Below are 24,771 nucleotides of genomic sequence, written 5' to 3'. Positions count from 1 at the left end.
CAGCTGGCTTCCCACAGAGAAAGGTGGAAGTGACAATGTCTTTTATGACCCAGCCTTGGAAGTCACACTCTGTCACTTCCACAGTATTCTACTGGCCACACAGAGCACTCCTGAGCTGGGGCGGGGATGGGGGTGGGGGTAGCTTGATCTGATGTATGTCTTTAGAATATGGGATGAGACAACACAAACTGTGATGGCTGAGGTCATCTTAGAAGCTGGCTGCCATATGCTCTTGTCATTCTCTACCTCATCACCTAGATTTATTTTCTGGATGGATTTACCTTCCTGAAAATATATTAATCCTTCCTTGGTCTCCCTTTCCCAGTGCTGCCATGTCCATAGGGGCTGGGACACGTCATTTTTCTGTCTTGTTCACTGCTATATCCTCAGGGTCTTAGGCAGAACTTGGTACATCGTAGATAGTCAATAAATATTTGCTGAACTACTAAGTGGAGAATGTACCCTGAGGGGGTTCTGGAGACCAATAAGTGGGCTGGTTTCAGCTGTCCAGGTGAAAGATAGCAAGGGTTTGAACTAGGAAAGAAATGGAGAGAAATTGATAGCTATTGGCAGGATCTCCTGTCCTCTTGCAGGTTTCTTATCTCTCCCTGCTACAACCCAGCCTTTGCAGGGAGGTGGAAGTGTTCTTAACAGATCAGTGGAACGTCATATGTCCCCTGCATAAATCGTCTATGGCTTTCTACTGCACAGTGTCAGGAGTTACAGGTGACCCAGGAACTAGAGGGGGTAACCTCGGAAGGTCCTCTTGCTCTGGTTGGGGTTAAGGTGGTCAGAGAGCTGCTTTTGTGGATTCAAACGATCTCTACACATTGTAGGGCATCTTAGAAAATATAATTGTGATGGCTGCCCAAGGAAGGAAAGGAAACCATCTCGTGATGGTAAATGATTGTTTATGTTCAGTGTCCTACACTCAGTGTAATTTTTCTGGGCCCCAGATTCTTTCTGCAAGGCTCTGATCATGGTTTATCTGGTCCGTGCCTAGTCAGAGTTCAGGTTTCAACTAGGCTGGGTTAGGTGCCCTCTCTGGGCTCCTCTAGTCTCCTGGGCTTTCCCTAGAATGTACTTACTTAGCATGTTTATTGCTTATTTTCTGCCTATATCTCTAGAACGGAGCGAGGAGCTTTCCAATCCATGAACATGGTATATATCTCCATTTATTTAGATCTTTAATGTACCTCAACAGTATTTTGTAGTTTTCAGTGTAGAAATCTTGCATGTGTTTTGTTAAAATACTTCCGAAGGTATTTTCGGGTTTGATACTATTGTAAACGAACTTTAAAAAAAATATATGAAAAAAAATTTTTTTAAGTAGGCTCCACACCCAACGTCGGGCTTGAACTCACGACCCCGAGATTAAGAGTTGCAGGCTCGGGGCGCCTGGGTGGCGCAGTCGGTTAAGCGTCCGACTTCAGCCAGGTCACGATCTCGCGGTCCGGGAGTTCGAGCCCCGCGTCGGGCTCTGGGCTGATGGCTCAGAGCCTGGAGCCTGTTTCCGATTCTGTGTCTCCCTCTCTCTCTGCCCCTCCCCCGTTCATGCTCTGTCCCAAAAATAAATAAACGTTGAAAAAAAAAAATTAAAAAAAAAAAAAAAAAAAAAGAGTTGCAGGCTCTACCAACTAAGCCATCCAGGCAGGGGGCCCCAGGAACTTATTTTTAGAATCATTTTGCAACTGTTTCCTGCTAGTATATAAACATAAAATTGATTTTTGTATATTGATCTTGTACCCTGAAATCTTGCTAAATTCACTTATTAGTTTTAGTAGTTATTTTGATTTTTTGGAATTTTCCACATAAGCAATCACATGTGCAAATATCAACAATGCTGATCTTCTATCTTATGTTGATGCCCTTCTATCTATTTATTTTGCCTATTGCACTAGTGAGGACCTCCCATACAATGTTGATTAGAAATGGGGAGAATGAAAGTCCTGACTTTGTTTCCAATTTTAGGGGAAAAGCAGTCAATATTTCACCACTAAGAATGGTGCTGGTTGTGAGTTTTTTGTAGATGTCTTTGATCAGATTGAGAAAGTCCAGGGCAGAGAATGTTGTCTGTTTTTGTTTTTTTTTTAAGGTTGTTTTTTGAGAGAGAGAGCACGAGTTGGATAGAGGGAGAGGGAGAGATCATTTCAAGCACGCTCTGCACGGTCAATGCAGAGCCAGATGCGGGCCTCAAACCCGTCAACTGTGAGATCATGACCTGAGCCAAAATCAAGAGTTGGACAGTCCGCTGACTGAGCCACCCGGTAACCCCCCCCCTTTTTCCCCCTTTTTGACAGATTTTATTTTTAAGTAATCTCTCCACTCGAGGTGGGGCTCAAATTCGCAATGATGAGATCAAGAGCTACGTGCTCCCCTGATTGAGCCAGCCAGGTGCCCCAAATTTTGTCTGTTTTGTTTACTGATTTGTACCAAATGTGTAGCATAACTGTCAGGGAGTGAGTGCTGAGTAAATAATTGATGAATGAATGAAAGATCAAATGAGTATAAGCTGCATGGCACTGGGGCTAGTAATGTAGCATTGGACTTATCTAATTAGCTATGTGACTTAGGATAAGGTAACCGCTCTGTCTCCCTTATCTGTAAAATGGGTATAATAGGGGCGCCTGGGTGGCGCAGTCGGTTAAGCGCCCGACTTCGGCCAGGTCACGATCTCGCGGTCCGTGAGTTCGAGCCCCGCGTCGGGCTCTGGGCTGATGGCTCAGAGCCTGGAGCCTGTTTCCGATTCTGTGTCTCCCTCTCTCTCTGCCCCTCCCCAGTTCATGCTCTGTCTCTCTCTGTCCCAAAAATAAATAAAAAACGTTGAAAAAAAAATTAAAATGGGTATAATAATGGTATATATCACAGAGGATTATGTTGAGGATTTAATCAGAGTATCCATGTAAAGCAAGAGCACTGAATCTGACACATGGTTAGTGCTCAGTAAACATCAGCTTTTATTACCTCAGTTTTCTGAGCCTCATTTTATTTCTTCTATAAAAGAGGGAATATTCCAATTCTTTTTTTTTAAACTTTTTAAAATATTTATTTATTATTGAGAGACAGAGAGACACGTAACGTGAGCAGGGGAGGGGTAGAGAGAGGGGGAGACACAGAATCCGAAGCAGGCTCCAGGCTGTCAGCACAGAGCCCGACGCGGGGCTCGAACTCACAAACTGTGAGATCATGACCTGAGCCAAAGTCGGTCGCTTAACCAACTGAGCCACCCAGGCGCCCCTCTGATTCTTTTTAAGATTTTAGTTTATTTATTTTTTAAAGTTTATTTTAAGAGAGAGAATCTCAAGCAGACTCCACAGCTCGATGTGGAGCTCGAACCCACGAACCATGAGATCATGACATGCTCGGGAGGATGCTTAAAACTGTCTCAGCCATCCAGGTACTCCTTAAGATATTATCTTTTAATGTATCTTTTTAAAACTATTTACTTATTTTGAGAGAGAGAGAGAGAGAGAGAGAGATCATGGGAGGGGCAGAGAGAGAGGAAGAGAGAGAAAATCCCAAGCAGGCTCTGCACTGTCAGTGCAGAGCCCAACTCGGGGCTTGAGCCCACAAACTGTGAGATCATGACCTGAGCCAAAATGTAGAGTCCACAGCTTATCCGACTGAACTCCCAGGCGCCCCGAGATTTTATTTTTAAGTAATCTCTACACCTAACATGGGGCTCGAACCCACAGCCCCGAGATCAAGAGTCCTACACTCCACTGACTGAGTCAGCCAGGTGTCCCTATTCTAATTCTTAACTCCTAGGGTTACAATGAGAATTAAATAACCTTACGCACAGACTATGCCTAGCACAATTCTTGGCACAGGCAAAGTCATTGATAAATGTTTGCTATTATTATTTACCAAGTTCCCTACTTATACTGGGTTGAGGGCATAGGAGATACATCAATCAAGGACCCAGTCCACTGAAAACTGTGAAGCCTGTTGGCACAGATCAGTATAGAGATCATTACCACACAGTGTAGTAAGGGGGGGCATAAAGCCATGTGTGGACCCAGAGGCAGAAGCTGGCTGCTGAGATTTGCCAGTGGGATCAGGTCTGTCCAGACTCAGACCTAAGTTTAGACCTAAAAGGAAACAACAATGGTTTATATCAAGGAAAATTGGAAACCACCTACAGATGGGGATCACCTGTGTTACCAACCTGTAATGCATCAGTATGAACCATTAAACTTCATGCTGTGGAACAGAAGAGGGGGACGGTTGCCTGGGGCATGGGGTTACTTTCCATTAGATCCTTCTGTATGTTTTGTGTCTTGTACCATGTCCAAAATAAATTAATTTTTATTTATTTATATTTCTAAGATTTTTTTAATGTTTATTTATTTTTGAGAGAGAGAGAGATAGAGAGAGAGAGAGTGCAAGCGGAGGAGAGGCAGAGAAAGAGGGAGACACAGAACTCAAAGCAAGCTCCAGGCTCTGAGCTGCCAGCACAGAGCCCGTCGGGGCTCAAACTCACTAATGGGGAGATCATGACCTGAGCCCAAGTCGGAAGCCCAACTGACTGAGCCACCCAGGCACCCCTATTTTTGTTTCTAAAGTTTATTTATTTTAAGAGAGACAGAGACAGCAGGAGCCGGGGAGCACAGAGCCTGACGTGGGGCTCGAACTCACAAAACAGATCATGACCTGAGCCTAATCGGGGAGTCGGTCGCTCAACTGACTGAGCCACCCAGGTACCCAATTATTTATTTTTAATTTGAGAGATATTGCAAAAGAGGGGGAGAGGGGCGGAGGAAGGGAGGGAGGCGGGGGTGGTGGGGCGAGAGAAAGAGAACCCTAAGCAGGCGCCACGCTCACGTGGAGCTGGTGGCGGGTCTCGATCAAACCACCCTGGGATCACCACCTGAGTGGAAATCAAGAATCGGCGGCTTAACCAGGCACCCCAATCATATTTTTAATATAAAAATTATGAAAAGTATTCAATGCCATCAGTCAATGTTCTCGACTTCTATGAAAAAAGTTAATGTGTCAAAGGGCATCTCACTTGACATTTGCCTATAAAAAAGACAGGGCAAGACTACCACCGATAGCAGTAACTGCTCATCAGTGGGATTAATGTTGAGGTTTACTTTCTCCTCCGGGCTATTCCAGATGTTGCAAAGGTTCTGCATTAAGTACCCCAGCTTTGTTTTGTTTTTGTTGATTGGCTATTAGAAGTAAAGTTATTAACATAAACTACAAGTCCCGGCAGACATCCTGCCTCCGCCTTCTGAAGACCGGCCTTCTATGGGCGCAATGATCGCTGGGATTCGTAGTCCAGCAGCAGAAGCGAGGTGGGACGCGCAGTACCGGCACAGATGACAGAGGAGGAATCACCGCTATTTCGACCAATGGACCGTGGGCGCCAGCCCTGAGTGGCGCTCTCGAAGCCAATGGGTGAGCCGCCATGCCCGAATGACGTGGGCTTCAGCCTACGGGAGCCCGTGGGGGCGGGGCGGTGAGCGGCGGCCGTAGTGGGAACCATGGGAGGCGGCTGGTGGTGGGCTCGGGCCGCCCGACTGGCCCGGCTCCGCTTCCGGGGGGCGCTGCTGCCGCCTCCGCGGCCCCGGAGCGGGGGCGCCCGAGGGTCCTTCGCCCCCGGCCACGGCCCCCGCGCCGGGGCTTCGCCGCCCCCCGTGTCCGAGCTGGACCGTGCGGACGCCTGGCTCCTCCGGAAGGCGCATGAGACAGGTCTGAGGCTGGGGCTGGGGTCGGCCCCGACGGGACAGGGGGTCCCGGATAGCCGAGCTGTCGGCGCGCGCGAGTGGGGGAAGGGGGTGGAGCTTCTGCTGGAAACAGGGCTGGGACTCCGGAGCGAGAAGGGCTTCCGTAAAAGCGCAGGGAAGCGCTTGCTGCAAGAGCGCAGTCTGTCCGCATAGAAGTGCTTGCGGATGGGACGGTGTCCGGCTAGTGGGACGCAGTGGGGATTGGAAAGGTTGGTCGGGGTAGGACAGGCAGCCTTATAAAATTGCACTGCCTGGGCGAGAGAGGCATCCGAAGAGGGTGAAGGGCGAGGGTGTTGCCTACTGGAGGGGTCCGCCTTGGAGGAGCCAGTTCAGATCCAAGAGGCGACCACTCTGCATTAGGCGGGAGCGTGGATCCCATCAGAAGAGGGGGCGAGTTCCGGATTGGAGGAAGGAACAACCAATAAAAGAAAAGCTCTGGGCTGATTGGAGGGCCAGGTGATCCAGGCTGCAGGGGGAGGGGCCTCATGTGTCCATAGTGGATGGGGAGTGGGTGTGGGGTTTGTAACCCGGACCAGCCGGTTAGCGCCACACAAGGGATTTGAATGGATGTGAATAACAGCAAGGAAGTTCACATGCGGTAGCAGATGATTGGCGTTTGAGGCGCCCTGAAGGGGGAGGCTGGAGAGAGGCCTGGAGTGCAGAAGTTTGTCCCAGAGCCGGGAGGCGGGAGGGGGATACACACATGTATGGGGAGAGGAGGGGTGTTGACCAGGATGACCCCTCGGGATCTTCCTGTCCTCATATTTAAGCTCGGCAATTTTGGGGGCGCCTGGGTGGCTCAGTCGGTTAAGCGGCCGACTTCGGCTCAGGTCATGATCTCGCGGTCTGTGAGTTCGAGCCCCGCGTCGGGCTCTGTGCTGACAGCTCAGAGCCTGGAGCCTGTTTCAGATTCTGTGTCTCCCTCTCTCTGACCCTCCCCCGTTCATGCTCTGTCTCTCTCTGTCTCAAAAATAAACGTTAAAAAAAATTAAAAAATATATTAAATAAGTTCGGCAATTTTGGTTCCTAGATTCTCCTGCAGATTCTGCAGACTATGTTGAATCTTTGGTGCTGCAGAGTTTGGGGAGAGGGCTCAGATGGATGGAAGCTACAGTTTGGCGGGGGTTAAGGTTAAGTGGAGGGCCGTCAGGACCGGGTGGGGATTTGGGGTGCAATGGGATAACACTGTCTGGGCTGACAGGCTGATGCTGATTTCTTTCCCCTCCCCATCCACCCCTTCCTCCAGCCTTCCTCTCCTGGTTCCGCAATGGCCTCCTGGCATCAGGTATTGGGGTCATCTCCTTCATGCAGAGTGACATGGGTCGGGAAGCTGCCTACGGTGAGTGCAGACCCCCACTCCCGCCCCAACCAGGGAGTGTGGGCACTTGCTCCGCCACTGAGGAGGGCAGAACCCCCAACCTCCCCCGTGGGTGTAGATTCTTCCCTGCCCTGTCCCACCGCCACCCACTCTTTCCTCCCCCCCCAGAAGCCACCTCATTTTCACGTGTGACTGTTGACCTTACATCCACCCGCCCCTGCTTTGTGGCCACTGGATCACCGGAGTGGGTGGCCCACGGGGGGGCTGTGGGTCCTTGTCCCCTCCGATCTGACTTTCCAACAAAGATGAGGGTCGCGACTTAGCCCCTCATGCTGGCCCAGCCCCAGACTGGCCCTGCCACTCCATCCCTGTCTTTGCTCTCAGACCAGCTCCCCACTCCGCCTCTGGTCCTGAACCCCACCTCCCCATCCGGGACACCTCCTCTGATACTGGTACCTTCTCATGTCCCTGACCTTGGCTCTGTACTACTCTTGACGCCTACCCTGCTTTTGAGTTTGCCTCATTCTCTAACTCCACCTCGGTCCCCGGAGTCATCTGGATCCCAGAACCCCTGCCCTGCCCCCCCCCCCATCCCCCTCCCCACCCCGGCTTCTCCATCCGCCCCACTGCAGTGCCAGTCTGGGAGCTCAGGCCCTGCCTCTCCTTGACCGTGGCCTCCTGCCCTCTCGCACAGGCTTCTTCCTGCTGGGCGGCCTGTGCGTCGTGTGGGGCGGTGCCTCCTACGTTGTGGGCCTGGCTGCACTGCGGGGACCCATGCAGCTGTCGCTGGGGGGCGCAGCGGCGGGCGTGGGGGCCGTGCTGGCCGTGGGCCTGCTCTGGGCTTGTGCCGTCGGTCTCTACATGGGTCAGCTGGAGCTGGATGTGGAACTGGTGCCCGAGGACGATGGGACCGCCACCGCCGAAGGCCCCGACGAAGCCGGCCGGCCGCCACCGGAGTGAACAGCTGGGCCACGGGGGATGGCCGGGCGCTGGACGGCCTGAGGACCGGGACATTAAAACCTGACCCTTGTCCACATTCTGAGTGGCGGTTCCTGCGACCGGGAAGGGCGGGCATGGGAATCAGTAAAAGCAGGTGGAGGTAACCAAGGAGAAAGAAAAGGAGCGAGGGGCCCCAAGGCCCCGGGAGACTGAGCCACGGAGGGGGAGAAGGTGTTTAATTCTCAGGGAGGGCCATCGGGGCCGGGAGCCCCGCCCCTGCGCCCTCAGGGCCCCGCCCCTCCTTCAGGGTCCGGCTCTGGAGGCCGCTCTCCAGTCCTCAGTCACCCTTCCGCTGCACCCTGGTGCCCGCGGGCCCCGGGTACGACAGGCCCAGGGTGGGATAGAAGGCCTCGGGGAGGCCGGGCCCCGGGCCCAGCCTCTGCAGGTGCGGGTACATGAGACCCAGCTCCGCAGGGCCGTAACGGATGGTGCCTGGCGTGCACAGGCCCCGCACGACGGGGGGCAGGAAGCCCGCGTGGAGGAGGGAAGGTGGGGGGTCTCCAGGAGGCCCCAGGCCCCAGGGCCGCACCAGATCCTGCTTCAGGGCCCCTGCCCGGATGACAGAAGTAAACTCGGGCCTGGGCAGGGCCGGGTGGCTGGACGGCTCCTCCTCCGCGCTGTCCTCCGGGTCTTTGGTCTCCCCCGGGCCAGGCTCCACTTTGATGCGTTTGCCCCGGGTCCGAGGGGGCTCATCCTTGTCTAGGGGGGCAGCCTGCTTCCCTTCCACCGGAGGCTCTGGCTCTGGAAGAGGGAGACACAAAGGGCACTGCGGGTGCGCGTCCCCAGCCCTCAGTCTTCCCATCTGTGGTCTAGACCTGTGTTGTCCAACAGAACTTTCCCCGATGACGTTCCGAATCTTTATGGTCCAACCGCATTAGCCACTGGCCACGTGAGGCTACGGGGCCCTCGAAATGTGGCGGGTGTGACTGAGAAACTGAACCGTTCAATTTTAATTGAACATGAGTCACCACTCGTGGCTGGTGGCTTCCGGACTGGAGAGCACAGGTCCCAGAGGCCCCTGGGAGCTTCCCCCGGGGGCTGGGGTGCTGGGGGGTGGGAGGTGGGGCTCACCTGTGGGTTCTGGCTCTGGGCTGGACACGTCCTCACAGGCCACGCTGGCTGGAAGCTGGAAGGCGTCCAGAGGGGTCTGGCCACCCTCGGCTTGGCTGGGGACAACACAGGTGGGGTAGAGCCCCCACCCCATGGTACTTAGGGCTCATCACTGGACCCCCCAGGCTCCAAGCTGGCTTCTAGCCCCACAGCCCTGTCATCCGAGGCCAGACCCGGGCAGCCTGTGCCCCCCTGCCCCCGATGCCACCAACTAAATGTCCCCAGCATCTTCCTTTCAGGCCGCTGTTCCTCTTAGGGGCCCAAATCCAGGCCCAGCAAAGCCAGAGACGTGGGTGGCAGCAGACGGCCCTTCCCCTCCTCCACCAGCATTGCCTGGCATTTCCGGGACTTGCCCCCACTTCCTCCCTGGGCTCCCAGCCCCCGTCGTGCGTCCCTCAGAACTCTCATTTCGAGGCAGCCAGAGGGGTCTTTCCACAAAGCAGATTTGACTGTGACCCTCTCCAGCCTTGAAGCCTGCCGTGGCTCCCCAGTGCCCCGGAATCAAATCCAGACCCTCTGCCTGGGCTGAGGCCACTTCAAAGCCGCCCCCCTGCACGTAAGGTCTCGCCACCTCCAAGCCTCTCCTCTCACTGTCCCCTTTCCCCTTCCTGTTTTCAGGCCCCTCTGGGTTCTTGTCCTCTTCGAGAAGCCCTCACTGAAGAGCCTCCACCCCAAGCCCCCTTCCCGGTGAGGCCGGCCGGGGACAGCCCTCACCTGAGCACGTAGCTGACCCACAGCACGTGGCGCTCCCCGGGGCTCTTCCCGCTCACGGCCACGGTGGCCACGGACTGCAGCCACACAAAGCCCCCGGCTCGCTGCAGCCAACGGTAGTAACCGGTCATCACCTGACCCTTGTCCAGCACTGGGCCCAGCGCAGGGACGGGGTGAGACGGTTGCAGAGAGACAGGTGGACAGGAAGGCGGGGGTGAGAGAGGGAGACAGGGGCAGAAAGGGTGGCGGCAGGGAGGAGACAGAGGGGGGACGGAGAGAGACAGAGTCAGAAGGACTGAAGGCTAACCTGGCTGGGGGGCCTTCTGGATTTTTAAGGGTGGGCCCGAGAGACCCCACGGCCCCTTTCCTCCCACCCCACACGTGAGCTGTTGCCCAGGCTGCAGGGCCCAGCGGGGCCCGGGGGGGGGGGGTTGTGGACTCAGGCCTGGGGTGCCGGCAGACAGGGGTTCTTACGGTCCAGGTGGCTTTGGCGGATCCTGGCTGCATCCTGGCCGTGGACAAACTGGTAACAGCTGCGGCCCACAAGCTCAGAGGGCCCCAGGTCCATGTGGTCGCTGACTCTGAGCACAGGGGGCGACAGAGCGAGGAGGTGAGAAGGGCTCTGAGACAACAGGGTTGGGGGCAAAGAGGCAGGGTTGGTTCTGGAACCCCCAGCTCCGAAATCTTGCTCTGGAGCGCTCTGGGCCTCAGTTTAATCCTCGGTACAATGGCGGTGTCATACCAGCGTCCCGCCTGGAGTGGCTGTGGGCCTCGTGGGGTGGCCCCGGGCTCCCCGAAGGCACTAGGAGCGTGGGGGCTATTTCGCGATTTAATTTTCCCCACCACGTGGTGCAGGGCGCAACCCGCCCCACCCCCAAAGGCCCCGCCCCCCGGCCCCCTCCTTCCAGGACCTCCTCCCTCGCTGCTCTTGTGTCCCCCTGGATCCCCAGAGCCCCCCCCCCCACCTGCCCGCAGTCCTGGCTCCCCCGTGTGGCCCCATCCACCCGCCTCGGCCCCCCGACCCCGGTACCTGCTCTCACAAGCAAGGATGGTGAGACCCAGGCTGAGGCGGAAGACGATCATGTGTCCGTGTAGTGGCAGCTCAGCCAGTGGGGCTGGGGGCAACGTGTGGCCCAGAGCCACCAGGCCCAGGGAGCGGGCCCGAAGGCGCCCGGTGACGTGGATGACCTGTGGGCGACAGGCGGGCTTGGAGGAGAGGCCTGGCGAGGCCACCACCCCGCCGGTGCCGGGGCACAAGGACATAGCTGGCAGGAATGTGAGAGCATCCCCCCCCACCCCCGTCCCCCGCAGGAGAGGAGACCTAGGAGTCAGCAGCCGGGGCCAGAGAGCTGACCCTCACCTTGTACCCCGAGGCCTTGACGTGCAGCCCCCGCTTGGTGAGGGTAGATTTCATGCGGATGAAGAAGGAACGCTCCTGGGCCCGGGAGAAGTGAGGCACCTCGGCGGGGCTGGCCTCTGGGGTGGAGAGTGAAGGAAGGTTAGGAGGAGGTCCTGAAGGAGAAACACACACAGGCCGTCCCTGCCCCCCAGCCCCGTACATCTAGCCAGACAAGGTCAGGGCCACAGCCTGAGGGTTACACAACCTTACTGAAGTCGCAGACTAACCTCCCCTCTGAGCTACAGCTGAACGGGTCTCTTCTAAAGCTCAGATATGACCCCGGCCCCTCCCTGCCCTGAAACTGCCATGGCTCCCTAGGACCCTTGGGAGAAAGCTCAGCTCCTCACCTTGGCCTAAAACTTCCGCAAGAACTGCCTCCCGCTGACACCATCTCTAGCTACAGCCTCCAGGTCTCAGGGTAGACAGCTCCTCCTCCAGGAAGCCCTCCCTGACCCCCCCCCCAGGCTGGGTCAGCCATCCCTCTGGGGTCTCTCAGCCCAGTCCCGACCACTTTGGATTATCATTCTCTAGGGACTGGTCGGCCTGCCCACACCCGGACTGTGAGCACAGGGAGGGTAGGGCTGGGGATGCTGTCATCACTGTGTCCCCAGCCCTCCCCAGCACAGAGCAGGGGCTCTGGGTATAAGAAACAAGAAAGACTCACAAATACAGATTAGTCTGTAAATCCCGTGATACATTCTTGTAACTGCTCACCGCCAGACGAACCTGTTTCTCAATCTTTGATGCAAACCTAATCACCTTCCCCAGTGGACCCACAAACATCTCCCAAGCGTGCAGGCCCTGATGATAGCTCAGATATTTTTGCTGTTAAGCAAACCCAACAGAAGAAAATCCTCCTTACGGGAAAGTTAACCTCCTAGTCCCCCCACATCTCAGAGCTAAAAGAAACTTCCAGGGTAATCTCCCAACACCCTCCTTCTCTGACATGGACTGGAATTTTCCACTGCAGGGAAGGACTAGAAACACAGATGCAAGAGCCAGACAAACCCGGGCTGCGGTCCAGACCAACCACGTACAGCTGTGTGACCCGGGCCAATTAACTTAACCTCTCTGCGCTGTGCCTCAGTTTCCACCTCTGCAAAATGAAGACAGTTCCCCGCTTGTGGGGTGGTGATTAGGATTCCAATTATGCAGTTAAAGGCGCAGCATGGGTAAAGCCCGTGAAGCACGGGCTTTATTGTTACCAAAGCCTGGTCCCATCTGTCCCCCACAAGCAGTGGCAAGAGGGGTCTTTCCAAAGCTCGACTCCGGGGGAGCCAGGCAACCTTAGGCAGCTTAGGCAATTTTCGGGAGCCAAGTCGCGTTGCCTTGGTTCAGACTCTGATGCATTTTGCAAAACTTTGCACAACTCGAAGCAGAGTGGGTTTTGTAACAACAAGCCCTACACCCTTGAGGCCGCGTGACTTTGGGGCCCCTGGAATTACCGATCTCAGGAGTATCTGCAAGCGAGGAAGAAGACGAGGAGGAGGAGGAGGAGGGGACGGAGGGCGGCGTGGGGGGCCCGGGAGTCCGGGCCCGGAGCCCCAGTTGCTCCAGCACTTCTGAGTGGTCCCCGGGATGGATGTAGTCGAAGACGCTGCTACCCGTCAGCTCCACCTGCCGGCGAAAGAGGGGACGGCAGAGGGCGGGTAAGATGCGCGCGCAGCCACTCGCCCGGCGTTCAGCCTCCAGCTCGCTCGCCTAGGTTGCAGGCGCGCTTCACGCCAGTCTCGTGTTTTTATTAGGATTGCTTTTTAACCTTTTAAAAAGAAGAATACAAACTTTCAGGCTCTTCTTAAGCCTTCCCACTTCAAACCCGGCGATCGTTAAGGATTTTCTGCACCTGCTTACTCTATTAAGAAGCTGTGTGCTGGGTTGTCGTAGCCTCCATTTTACCCAACTCCCACCCACTCACAGCAAAAAACTGTGCCCTGAAACGAATCACAGGATGTCCCCGCAGGAATGGCAATCAGGATGCAAGCAGTGGAATGTTTCTCGAACTCTTTAAAGAGTTAGAACTTTTTGAAGCGTCTGGGTGGCTCAGTTGGTTAAGCATTCGATTCGATTTCGGCTCAGGTCCTTATCTCACGGGTTCCTGCGTTAGAGACCCACATCGGGTTCTTCACTGATAGCGAGGAGCCTGCTTGAGTTTCTCTCTCCCTTCCTCTCTGCCCCTCCCCTGCTCGCTCTTTTTCTCTCTCAAGATAAGTAAACATTAAAAAAAAAAAAAAAAAACAAGAATAACTTTTTTAATCAGACAGACTTTCACACTGAATTCACCCCAAACTCTCAGAGCAGTTGCCCTTCTCTCCACACCTCCCCTGGTCCAGGCCCCCAACTTTTCTCTGCTGTCTTCCTGCCCCAGGGTCCTCCCTGGTGCTCTGGCCTTCAGTCCCCAAACACCCTTGCTAAATTACTCACCTGACCATGGCCCGCCTCCTCTCAGAAACCTCTCAGAGCTCCCACTGCCCCTGGGCTTGGGGTCCCAGGCTCCCCTCTGTCCCTCATCCCTCCGAACTCCTCCTCATGAAACCCTCCCGTGCACCAGCTTCCAGCTTTTCCTCCACTTCTCCCTCCCTCCCTTCCCCTTGGCCACATGCCCCTACCTCCAGGGTCTTCCCCCTCCACATATCTCCAACAACTCACTGTAAAGGTGCTCACAAAGGCCAAATACCTAGCATTGAATTTTCTAGATTTACCATTTGCCAAAACCTTTGTTTTTGTTTTTTTTTTTTTATTTTTTATTTTTGGGACAGAGAGAGACAGAGCATGAACGGGGGAGGGGCAGAGAGAGAGGGAGACACAGAATCGGAAGCAGGCTCCAGGCTCTGAGATGTCAGCACAAGCCCCACGCGGGACTTGAACTCAGACTGTGAGATCATGACCTGAGCCGAAGTCGGGCACTTACCCGACTGAGCCACCCAGGCGCCCCCTCCGCTGCCTTTTACCTTTCAGTGCCAGCTGCAGGAGCCGGGGGGCAGACACAGCTGGCTGAGATAGGAAAAGCAAGCCAGTGCACTAACACGCTACAGAAAATCTTCCAAAGTTGGCAAAACCCAAGCCCTTACGATGCAAATCGCTGTGCATTCTTTACAATTGTGGAGGAAAAAACAAAAAACAAAAAACAAAAAAAAAAGCGAGTTTTGGTAAATATGGCGCATTTGGCAAACACTCATGGGCAAACTGACCTTTCTGCTAATTTGCCGTCTTCAAATTGACCTGCTACTTTAATAGCCCCCCTCTCGCCTGTAAGGAGGGGCCACGTGGGGTTCCCAGGGGTGCACTTTGGGAACCACGGATGCAGCCCACTTTTCGGGCTGGGATGGTGAGGCCAGGAGAGAGGAAGGGCATGCAGGGGCCAGCAAGGGAGACGGTGGCCGGGCCAGTCCAGGCAGCCCGCTGCGGGCCCCTTACCTGTGAGAGACCCAGATAAATGGAGACGGTCTCTGAAATGTAGAGGAATTTCCCTTCCTGGTTCAAGGCAAACACGAAGCCATCCAGGGACTAGAGTGGGGAGAAATAGGGGGCGGAGAGAGGAGCGCTGGGCGTCCGTCTGTCCAGCAGGCAAGTGGTAAGAGATTCTAAAAGCTGGATCTCCACCTAGGATGGATTAATCGGGGGGGTGGGGAGGGGAAGGGGGTCGGGTGGCCCTCGGAAAGGGGGCCCTCGCTGGGATGGATGCTGGAGAAAAGGGTGCTGCTCGCCAGAGGTGGCCGCCAGGTGGCAGCAGTGAGCAGCAGGCAGGGAAGGGGCCTCACCTGCAAGATGTGTCCTCCCAGGTGCTGCTCGAAGACTTCGGAGACCAGCGCCACGGGGCCCCTGTGGCTGGGGGCTGGGGACAAAGGGAGGGGTGAGGCCGGGGCCTGTTGGCCCCCATTCGAGCCAGGCTACAAACCCCGCCCTCTTCTCCCCGGTCCCGCAGCCACCTTGGGGTACTGGGGACCCCGGGCCCTGTCGGGGAGAAACCTGGGCTGGGGGGGGGGGGGAAGGGTGGAAGGGGCAGAAGTGGGCTAAGACACACAGAGACAGGGAGAGACACCAGAGGATGCAGACAGGGGCCCGTCCGTCCGTTTGTCCATCCATCCAATCCAGGCAGAAACTCCCTGAGCACCAACTGTGCGCCAGGCCCTGTCCTAGGGCCACCGAGGTGACCGGGGCGGCCTGGTTCTCCCCTCCCAGGCCAGAGGCAGATACACAACACGCAAGAAACTAAAAAAATCCAGGGGCGCCTGGCTGGCTCAGTCGGAGGAGCAAGACATTTGATCTCGGGGTCGGGAGTTCAAGCCCCACGTGGGGTGTGGAACATACTTAAAAAAAAAAAAGTGAAAACATTACTCAAGACCCAAGAGGCCACACACTGTGTGATTCCATTTCTATGAACTGTCCGGGGAACAGGGCAAATCTACGGAGACAGGAAGTAGATTAGTGGTTGCCCAGGGGCTGACGGGAGGGAGGGGGGATGGGAGTGTCTGCCGATGTGGGCAGGGCTTTTTCAGGAGGCAGTGAAAATGTTCTGGAACTAGGGGCACCTGGGTGGCTCAGTCGGTTAAGCATCTGACTTCGGCTCAGGGCTTCATCTCATGGGTCGTGGGTTCGAGCCCTACATCAGGCTCTGTGCTGACAGCTCAGAGCCTGCTTGGGATTCTCTCTCTCCTTCTCTGCCCTTCCCCCAGTCATGTGCACGCTCATTCTTTCTCTCAAAATAAATAAACTTAAAAAAATTAAAATCTTGGCGCGCCTGGGTGACTCAGTAGGTTAAGCATCTGACTTCGGCTCAGGTCATGATCTCACGGTTTATGGGTTCGAGCCCAGCATCGGGCTCTGTGCTGACAGCTCAGCTCGGAGCCTGGAGCCTGCTTCGGATTCTGTGTCTCCCTCTCTCTGCCCCTCCCCGGCTGGCTCTCTGTCTCTCTCAAAATAAAAAAAAACATTAAAAAAAAAAAAAAAAAAAGAGGTGGAGAGAAAAGAAAGGAGATGTCCAGGAGAAATACAGGGAAAGACAGTGACAGGAGGTCATGTCAAATGGGACAAAGGGCAAAGAGCGCCCCAGCCCCCACAGTCTGGAGCAGAGAGGAGGGCAGAGGGTTGGGGGGGGTGGATGGAGGCTGTTCCCACGCAGGTCCCTCTCCCTGACCCTGCAGAGAAACACCTCCCAAGGGGCTCTATGTCCAGATCAGGGAGCCAGGGGACTCCGTGACCTTGAGGGTGGGCAAGTGGCTGGCTCCTGCAGGCCTAAGGGTCCTGGTCTGGTGCCCAGCCCCAGGGCCGGCCCTCCCTGGCTGTGTGCCCTGGGACCAGTCCCTTCACCTCTCTGTGCCTCAGTTTCCTCCTCTGTCAAGTGGATTTGCAAAGAGCGCGGACCTCACAGGCTGGTTGAGCACTCAGCGTAAGGAACAGAAAGGGCCCCGCACCCGCCAGGCACACCTCAGGTGCTCCCAAACACAGGGCCAGGATCAGTATTAATAGTGTGATTACTATTGTTATTTCCAGACCCTCAAAACACCAGGCGGCCAAACCCCCGCCCCGGCGCCCCCATCAGGACTCAGCCCCCCCACAAGACATCTAAGCCACGCCTCCTCCCGGGAGCACCTCCCCGCTGTTCGCACCCTTTTCCCACCCCTGGCTGGAGCACCGGGAACAATAAATGGGGGGGGGGGTGCTGATGGGGACCCCTCCCCCGAGATGCAGCACGAACCAGCCGGGTGACAGGCAGGAACAATGCTGCCTGCTAATTGTCGCAATTTTCCCCTGTCATTTTTGCTAATTCCTTCATTTTCCCGCTCACAGGATCAGCCCAGGTCAGACTGAACGGCTGCAATTAACAGCGTTAATGGGCACGTCGGATGAGGGGGGTGCGCAGGGGGAGGGCTTGCTGTTCCCCCGTTGGGACGGGAGCTTTGGGGTCGGTCCCCTTCGCTGACTGATGCGTCCTATTACCCCCAGCCCCCCCTCCCTCCCCAAACCCAACTCCAGACTCCTGCCTCTGCGTTCCGTTCCGGCCTCTCCAGGCAAATGCCTCAGCTCCTCTGCCCCCCAAATTTGGCAGGTGGCTCTTTACTGCTCCCAAATCTGCCCCCTGCTCACGCCCCACCCCCAACCATCACTCACTCACTCAACAAACATTCGCTGCGCTTTTTATTGGAGCCTGACTGGCCGCTGGAGAAGAAAAACCGTCCTAGTTGTCATCACAGAGCTGGGACTGAGGGACCCAGGGGAGAAGGAGACTCCCAGGGGTCTGATCACCTCCTATTCTTAATTGCTCAGAGAGATTCCCCGACCAGGTGGTGGGGATGAAGTCCAGAGAGGGAAACCCTGCTCCCAGGAGGGGCAGGCCCCGCGGGCCTGATGGGGCACCTTTCTCAGCCTCAATTGTAAACTGGGTCTCATGCTAGAGCGTGAATGGGTTCGTGCGTGTGAACAACACACAGCCAGGCACACGGTAGGGACCAAATTCCCGAGTCCTGCCCTTATTCTTACCAGGTACGGTGGATAACTTGGGGGCACCTCTACCTTTCCAGATAATTCCTTGCCGTTGGCCCTGACCTATCTCTTTCTCCCACCCACGGCTGTTTTCAGCACATCCCTCTTCTGATTCCCACCACCCCTCACCCCACGGCCCCCGCCCTGGTCTAGCTGCCCCACCAGGCAGGAGCCTGGACCATTGCACTCGCGTCCTCACTGGGCTCCCTGCTTCCACCTCTGGCTCCCGTCCCACTTGGGCTAACAGCCAAAGTCCTCACCAAAGCCCACGAGGCCCTGCAGGGCCTGGTTCCGGCTGTCTACTCTCTGCCTCAACTACTTACTCCTCTCTGACTACTTGGCCTCATTGTGCCCTGCAGCCAGTAAGCGGATTCCTGCCTGCCTCAGGGCCTTTGCACATATTCCCTCAGTCCAGACAGCTTTCCTTCCAGCTTTTCTCACGGCCTTGCTTCCTCACCTCCTTCCAGTCTCAGCTCAAAGGCCACTTCCTCAGAGTGAGGCTGGGCCTGACCTGTGAATTAAGATGTCAACCCCCTCCTCCCCTCACTCTGTTCCATGGCCACCCAACAAATACTTAGGGAGCCCTTACTGTGCCCCAGGAACTGTCCCAGGCTTGGGGAACACGGTGTCATGGGGGAGAGACACAATAGACAATAAGTGCTTTGGAAAGAAAGAAGGCAGGAAAGGAAGACAAGAGAGCGCTGGGGGACAAGGGTGTTGTCAGTTTTAACAGAGTGGTCAGGGCAGGCCTCCCTGAAGAGCTGACTTTTGGAAGGAAGGGAGCTCCTGAGGGAGGGCACAGCAAGTGCAAAGGCCCTGGGGTAGGAACATGTTTCTCTGAGGAATAGCGAGATAGCCACTGTGTGTGTGTGTGTGCGTGTGTGTGTGTGTGTGTGTGGTAGTGTGTGTGGGGGTTTGAAGAGGTGAGAGGGGCAGAAAAATGATATCAGAGAGGTGAGGGACAGTGGGCACACCACGAAGGGCTGGTAGGCCCACCCTTGAGGTCAGGGACTTTGTCCTGTCCCTAGAACAGGGCCTGGCACCGAGAAGTGTTCGATGACGCTGAATGAATGACGACCACTGATCTAAGATCCAAGCTGTCTCCTCCCCGGACATGGAGGTCCAGGGCTAGGCTTCCGCATCTGTTGTGCTGTTTTACAGACACAGAGGGAGGCCCAGAGACAGGCCGACACCCGCAAGACCCCCGGAGACCTGTGGACGTGCCAGGTCTGGAGGCTGAGGAGGTGCACTCTGAAGACAGTTTGGATCTCAGCCGGGCCCAGGCTTGACCGGTGGGTGAACGGCTTCCCCTCTCTGGGGCTCAGTTTTCCACTTCTATAAAATGGGAATCAACACTGCTCTCCTCCTAGTGTTTGTGAGAGGATTGAGTTTTGTTATTTTTTTATTAAAACGCTTTTTTTTTTTTTAATGTTTCTTTACTTCTGAGAGAGAGACAGAGAGAGAGCATGAGCAGGGAAGGGGCAGACACATACGGAGACACAGAATTCGAAGCAGGCTCCAGGCTCTGAGCTGTCAGCCCAGAGCCCGACGTGGGGCTCGAACTCACACACTGTGAGATCATGACCTGGGCGGAAGCCGGCCGCTTAACTGACTGAGCCACCCAGGCGCCCTGGGTTCAGTGAGTTAAAAAAATAAAATAAAATAAAATAAAATTGGCGAGTTATTTGTCTATATTATTGAGGAAGCCACAGAATGGGAGACACACGGCTTTGCTCTCTGACTAGCTAAGACCCTGTCCTCAGTTTCCCCGTGTGAACTACGGAAACAGGCGCTTGACCTCTTGTTGGGGCCCCTGGGAGGCAGGAGATGCCTCCAAATGCCTACTTTAGGGGATCCGGGAGGGAGTCCACGCAGTACCTCCCATACGGGGCCGGGGGGAGGGGGAGGGGGGGTGCTCCCCAGGAGTACAGGAGGGGGGCCTCCACGGAGTCTGCGGTCTGCCCCCTCGGTGCTGTGTCCTCAGCGGGCTCCTGTCCCCTTCAAGGGCCCATCCGGGCAGCGGGAGGTGGTGGGAGGGGGGGGGAGCTGGACGCCGGAGGGACTATCTCAACACCCCCCCCCTTCCTTTCTCTCCCGGCGTTCGGGACAATAGACAAGATGTTTATCCCCCCCGCCGGCGCACATGTTGTTCGTGGTAATGACAGTAATCAGCCTCGCTAATGCCGCATTCTCTGGGCGCCAGTCAATTCGCCTAATTACCGCCTGGGAAGCCGGATTATTTAAATTTAAATGGTGATTTATTGCGAGCTTAATCAATGCTATTTTCTCTCCCCCCCCCCACCTCCTCCCCTGGGACCGGGGGCAGGAGGGGACCTGGAGCCCCTCCAACCTCACCCTAAGGACACCCGTTCTTCTGGGGGGCCCCGTCGCCTGGGGTGCCCCGTCGCTGTCACCTGCCACCTCAGATTTACACGATTCACTGTCTTCTAGTTGAGTGAAGCAGGAATACATAAAACAAGCAATAACAGTAACATAACACTGCTATGCATCCATCAGGAATAAAGTTGAATTTTAGAGGCGCCTGGGGGGCTCCGTCGGTTACGCGGCGGACTTCGGCTACGTCACGATCTCGGGGTCCGTGAGGTCGAGCCCCGCGTCGGGCTCTGTGCTGACCGCTCCCGCCCGGAGCCTGCTTCGGATTCTGTGTCTCCCTCCCTCTCTGCTCCTCCCCCACTCACACTCTGTCTTTCTCTCTCTCAAAAATAAACAAACATTAAAAAAATTGAATTCCAATAAAAGTCGATATCTGTGTATCTGTATCTGTCCTTTACCTAACTCTATATTTTTACAGATGACAGATTGCATTTCTTTGTTCATTTCATTATTGGGTCTTGGCTACTGGGATGTCAGCCTGTGCAGGACTTTTCTCAAGTTTGTTTCCTGCTGGCTCCTCTACTCAGAACAGTAGCGGGCACACAGTAGGTGCTTAAGAAACTGCAGTTTCCGCAAGGTAACCAGTGGCACTAAGGGTCGCTACATACTTATTGCCCAGGCTGTGCCAAGTATATCCAGGCTCTTTGCACACATCACCTGGCTTCCTTCTCGGCTCTCCGGGTGTCTGTGTGCGGACTTTCATCAGGATTCCCATTTCACATGTGAGGCACAGAGAGGTAAGGCGACCTGCCCAGGGTCACAACGCTGGGGAGTGGCCGGGATGGGGATGGGAGGGTGGGCAGGGACCCAGGAGAGTCTTTCTGAAGCTCTCTCCGTCTTACCTGCCACATTATACTGTCCCCCTCCCGCTTTCCCAAACTGGGAATTCTGACTCCAGAGTCCTTGTGCTCAAGTCTGAGTGAGGGGGTTTCTTGCCCATGAGTGGATAGGAGGCCCAGGCTGGGCCCCCTCTGTCCCGCCCATGGAGCTGCGGGCCTCCTTTGTGAAAATGGTTCATCTTCCCTAATAAAAATAATAGCATTTACTAGTGGTCTGATCCCTGGTGGCCAAAATTCATGAACTCATCCCTACCTCGTGTGCCCATTTAACAGATGAATAAACGGAGGCTCGGAGACTAGAAGCCACCTGATAGCGACACACAGAGGATCTGGTTGATTCCAAACCTCGTGCTCCCTCTCGGCCAAGAAGGAACTGGGCAAAAGCTGGTGGGCCCTTCACGTTCCCACTTGCCCACCCCCCCCCCCGCCCCCTGCGCACGCGCACTCACCGAGGCCGGCCGGTGGCCCCGCGGCCCGCAGTCCCCAGGGCGGCGCCCCGAGGGCGGCGAAGCGGCGCAGGCGGAGGTAGGTGACGCTGAGGCGCACGATGGACGCCTTGTCCAGCTGGCTCGAGATGGCTCCGGGCAGCGGGAGCAGCTTGGCCAGCTCGAAGAACTCCAGGTTCTCCTTTCCGCGCCGCGAGCGCGCCGCGTTACGGGACTTCTCCTTGCGCTGCGCCTGCAGGCTGGGCGGGCGGCGCGGAGGGGGCGTCAGCGGGGCCCCCGGCGCCCAGGGGTCCGCGGCCTGGGGGAGCCCTGCCCTCGGGGCCTCGGAACGGGGTCGGGACGTGGGAAGTGGGTTCGACACTGGAGATGGGGGCGGAACCCGCGTGTGGATGCTGCACCCGGCCGTGGGGACAGAACCCCGGGGTGTAAATCAATTCTGGGGCGGGGGGAGGGAGGAGGCAGAGGGGAGAAATGAGAACGTTGGGTATGAACTCTGAGGAAGGGGGGGTAGGAACCGAACGTGGTGGGGGTTGTTTGTAGAACAAAGGTTGAGCTTCCCGGGGTAAGAAATTCTAGCTCCGGAGGGCGGGGCGGAAAGCCGAGTGTGAATTCTCCCAGGACGCCCTTGGGGGCGGGGCCACGGCCCGGGGGGCGGGGCTTTGCTCACCAGGGTCCGGGCGGGGCCTTGACCACTAGCCCAGGCAGAAAGTCCCACGGGACGCTGCGGCCACGACCTCCCCCGCACTTGACCTCGCCTCCGCCGCCACTGCTGGGGTAGGGGGTCGCCATCTCCGCGGGGGGGGGGGGGCTCAGGCGGACTCAGGGCAGCCTCGAGACCCGCGTCTCCTGCCGCGGGAAGGCAGCGCTCGGTGCCTGCGGGGGTACCCCGGGGACCTGCTGGGGAAACTGAGGTCCGTGAGGGGCTCGGGGTCCCAGCAAGGAGCTGGGGCCGGATGGTGCCTCAGTTTCTCCTCCCCGGAGGCCCCGGGACGGAGCCCGCCGCTCTCTCACCCTGCCCGGCCCCAGGCGAAGCTCGGGGAGAGGACGTGCCCCGCCGCCGCCGCCGCCGCCGCCGCCTCCCCCGCGCCGCCCGCCAGCGCGGCCGCCTCACGCCCGCGCCGGGCCGGCTCCCGCATACCAATAGGCGCACGCGGCGCGCATACGGATCCGACCGGCCCGCGCGCTGCGTGCCAAGCATGCCCAAGCCGGGCGGGCGGGGGGCAGGCGCCTCGCCGGGGCCCAGGCGCGCCCGGCTCCTGCCCCCAGAGCCCTCTGTTCCGGGGATCCGCTCTCCTAGCCCATCCCACGAGTCCGAGCGCTCGCATCCGCGGGGCGCCCATTTCCCAGGCTGGGCTAAGGAGGTAAGGGGGGGAGGGAGAGGGCAGGGACCCCACCCCATGCCCGGCCCAGGGACCACCCCCCCCCCAGCCCCTTGGGGTGGGGCCATGTGTCCGGGCCGCCAGATCTCCGCAACCGCAACTTCCTTTCCGAAGACCCGGGCGTGCGAGCCACAGCCCCCGACGCAGTGGCCAGAGCACCAGCCAGAGGACGCCCGCAGGATGGACCCGACACTCGGGGCCCAGGTGTCCCGGGATCCAGATCCTCCAGAAGCAGGAACGTGTTCACTCAGGTCTTCATTCCTCCGGGACTAGGCATTAAGGATTCCCTCCCCCACCCTGCCCCCAGGATCCAGGCCGCCCCCAAGCCTCTCCAACCAGGTGTCCAGATGCCCTAGACCTTGGTGTCCAGGTACCCAGCCCCCTATTTCTCCAGGACCCAAACATCCGTGTGCCCCTTCCCCCAACCTCAGGATACGGGCGTCCTGACACCCTAGCCCCCAGGACGCTGGAGTTCCGGCCCCCCTATTTCTGCAGGACCCAGGAGTTCCCTGTCCCCTCCTGCCAGCCTCCAGGCGTCCCCGACCCGCAGGACCCACAGCCCCCTTACCTGGCCGCAGGGCAGGCTCCGGGCGCGGCGTGGGGCCGGCCGGGCGGCGCAGAGGGGTGGCCCCATAGACCCCGGGGCAGGCCGGGCTCGGCGGGGCGCGCGTGCGGTGGCGCTCGGTTCTCCGCGCCCACCGCGGCCTCGCAGACTTGGAGACGCGCGGACCGCGCTGGCAGGCGGGGGCGGTGTCTGCGGAGCCCCGCCCACCTAGTCTCCGCCCCTTCGGTCCCGCCCAACGCCAGCCTCTCCGGCCTTTGCCGGGGTAGGGGCTTCCCAGCCAGGGACTCCCGAGCTGCCCTGGCGTCCGAGTCCTCTCCCCCCACGGCAGCTTCGGGGGTCCGGCCCCGTTCCCACCGGAATGAGAACCTCGGAGTCGGAGCTTCCCTGCCCCGACAGGGGAACCCCGGAGTCTCCAGACTCCACCGGGAGGAGCTGGCACCTTAGTCGTCCAAGAGAACCCCGTGCTCCAGCAGCCCCCTCGGGACACGGCGGGTACCGTGCACCCAAGCCCCCTGTAGACGGAGGACTTAACCTTCAGTACCCGCGCCAGGGACGCGAAGCCAGGTGTTCGAGACCCTCCTTTCCCAGGAGAGAATTTCAGGATGTTAGTATCCCTTCCCCATAAGAAGAAGACCCCGCCCTCCGAGGGCCCCCCATCTCATAAGGCCAGGCTTTGGCGTCTGGACCTAGGCTGTCTCACGCACTGGGACCCAGGTATCCGCAGAACTTCAGAAATCAGGATCCTGGGATCTGACATCCTCCCCCTATCACAGGGACGGGAACCCCAACATCCGAGCTTCCTATCAGATCATAAATAAGAACTCGGATTGTAGCGCCTCCCACGGAGAACCGGGATCCAGGCGTCCAAGCCAGGCCCTGTCCACCTCTGTCCCTCCCAAGCCTCTTCAGTGGCCTGGCATGAGGGGCTCCGGGAGCTTAACCGCTCCTAGGAGACCCCAAGGCCACCAATGCAAATGGAGTCTTAGGAGAGCCAGGCAGGCAGGGCCTCACGGAGAGCATGGGCCTGTCTCTGTTGGACAGATGGAGACACTGAGGCACACACCTCCGAACAGTCCTGTGCACTAGCTGGTGGGAACCCTGTTTGTGTTTTTAAAGTAAGCTTTATGCCCAAGGTGACGACCACACGATCAAGAATCACATGGTTTACCAACTGAGCCAGCCAGGCCTCCCTGATGGGAACACTTTTCAGCCTGTTCACAATCACCAATTAACAGCCAGGGATCACTTACGTTCTGCTAATTCTTTTCTCCATAGGAAAGTTCTGAGCGGGGCTCTATTGCTAAACCCATTTTACAGCTCAGGAAACTGAGGCAGAGAGAGACCACACAGCCTGATTATGTTGGTCTCTCAGCCAATAATATTTTCCTGTTTTTCCCCA

The 24,771-nt window shown here is 57.1% G+C and overlaps 2 protein-coding genes across 3 annotated transcripts; one reads left to right on the top strand and one right to left on the bottom strand.

Annotated features, from left to right (window-relative positions):
• The first annotated feature begins 5,445 nt into the window (after positions 1–5,445).
• TMEM160 (transmembrane protein 160) lies at positions 5,446–8,086 on the top strand. Its single transcript, XM_086690201.1, has 3 exons — positions 5,446–5,697; positions 6,979–7,071; positions 7,745–8,086. The coding sequence occupies exons 1-3, from the start codon at positions 5,490–5,492 to the stop codon at positions 8,008–8,010; spliced, it is 567 nt and encodes a 188-aa protein (XP_086546327.1). The 5' UTR covers positions 5,446–5,489; the 3' UTR covers positions 8,011–8,086.
• A 118-nt stretch (positions 8,087–8,204) lies between these two features.
• NPAS1 (neuronal PAS domain protein 1) lies at positions 8,205–23,547 on the bottom strand. 2 transcript variants are annotated; one of them, XM_086690200.1, is made up of 12 exons: positions 23,376–23,547; positions 22,096–22,325; positions 21,432–21,667; positions 15,028–15,101; positions 14,684–14,773; positions 12,715–12,886; positions 11,231–11,346; positions 10,901–11,058; positions 10,345–10,451; positions 9,874–10,021; positions 9,121–9,215; positions 8,205–8,790 (listed from the first exon to the last, which is right to left on the bottom strand). In XM_086690200.1, the coding sequence occupies exons 2-12, from the start codon at positions 22,215–22,217 to the stop codon at positions 8,327–8,329; spliced, it is 1,782 nt and encodes a 593-aa protein (XP_086546326.1). In that variant the 5' UTR covers positions 22,218–22,325; positions 23,376–23,547; the 3' UTR covers positions 8,205–8,326. The 2 variants fall into 2 exon arrangements, with proteins under 2 accessions (XP_086546326.1, XP_086546325.1); XM_086690199.1 differs by having other exon boundaries at positions 22,096–22,322.
• Positions 23,548–24,771: the final 1,224 nt, after the last annotated feature.

This window comes from Puma concolor, chromosome E2 (assembly GCF_028749965.1).
Source record: "Puma concolor isolate L17-30 chromosome E2, mPumCon1.1.hap2, whole genome shotgun sequence".
Classification (NCBI taxonomy): domain Eukaryota; kingdom Metazoa; phylum Chordata; class Mammalia; order Carnivora; family Felidae; genus Puma; species Puma concolor.
This window is presented reverse-complemented; position numbering and strand designations above follow the sequence as displayed.

Bases quoted from the DNA above. Each gene is read 5' to 3' on its own strand.
- TMEM160 (XM_086690201.1), top strand. From the start codon at position 5,490: ATGGGAGGCGGCTGGTGGTGGGCTCGGGCCGCCCGACTGGCCCGGCTC. The intron at 5,698-6,978 runs GTCTGAGGCTGG...CCCTTCCTCCAG, and splicing joins CCGGAAGGCGCATGAGACAG to CCTTCCTCTCCTGGTTCCGC. The intron at 7,072-7,744 runs GTGAGTGCAGAC...CCTCTCGCACAG, and splicing joins GGGTCGGGAAGCTGCCTACG to GCTTCTTCCTGCTGGGCGGC.
- NPAS1 (XM_086690200.1), bottom strand. From the start codon at position 22,217: ATGGCGACCCCCTACCCCAGCAGTGGCGGCGGAGGCGAGGTCAAGTGC. The intron at 15,102-21,431 runs GTGAGTGCGCGT...CTTTGTCCCCAG, and splicing joins GGGGCCACCGGCCGGCCTCG to CCCCCAGCCACAGGGGCCCC. The intron at 8,791-9,120 runs GTGAGCCCCACC...TCCCTCTTCCAG, and splicing joins CCCAGAGCCAGAACCCACAG to AGCCAGAGCCTCCGGTGGAA.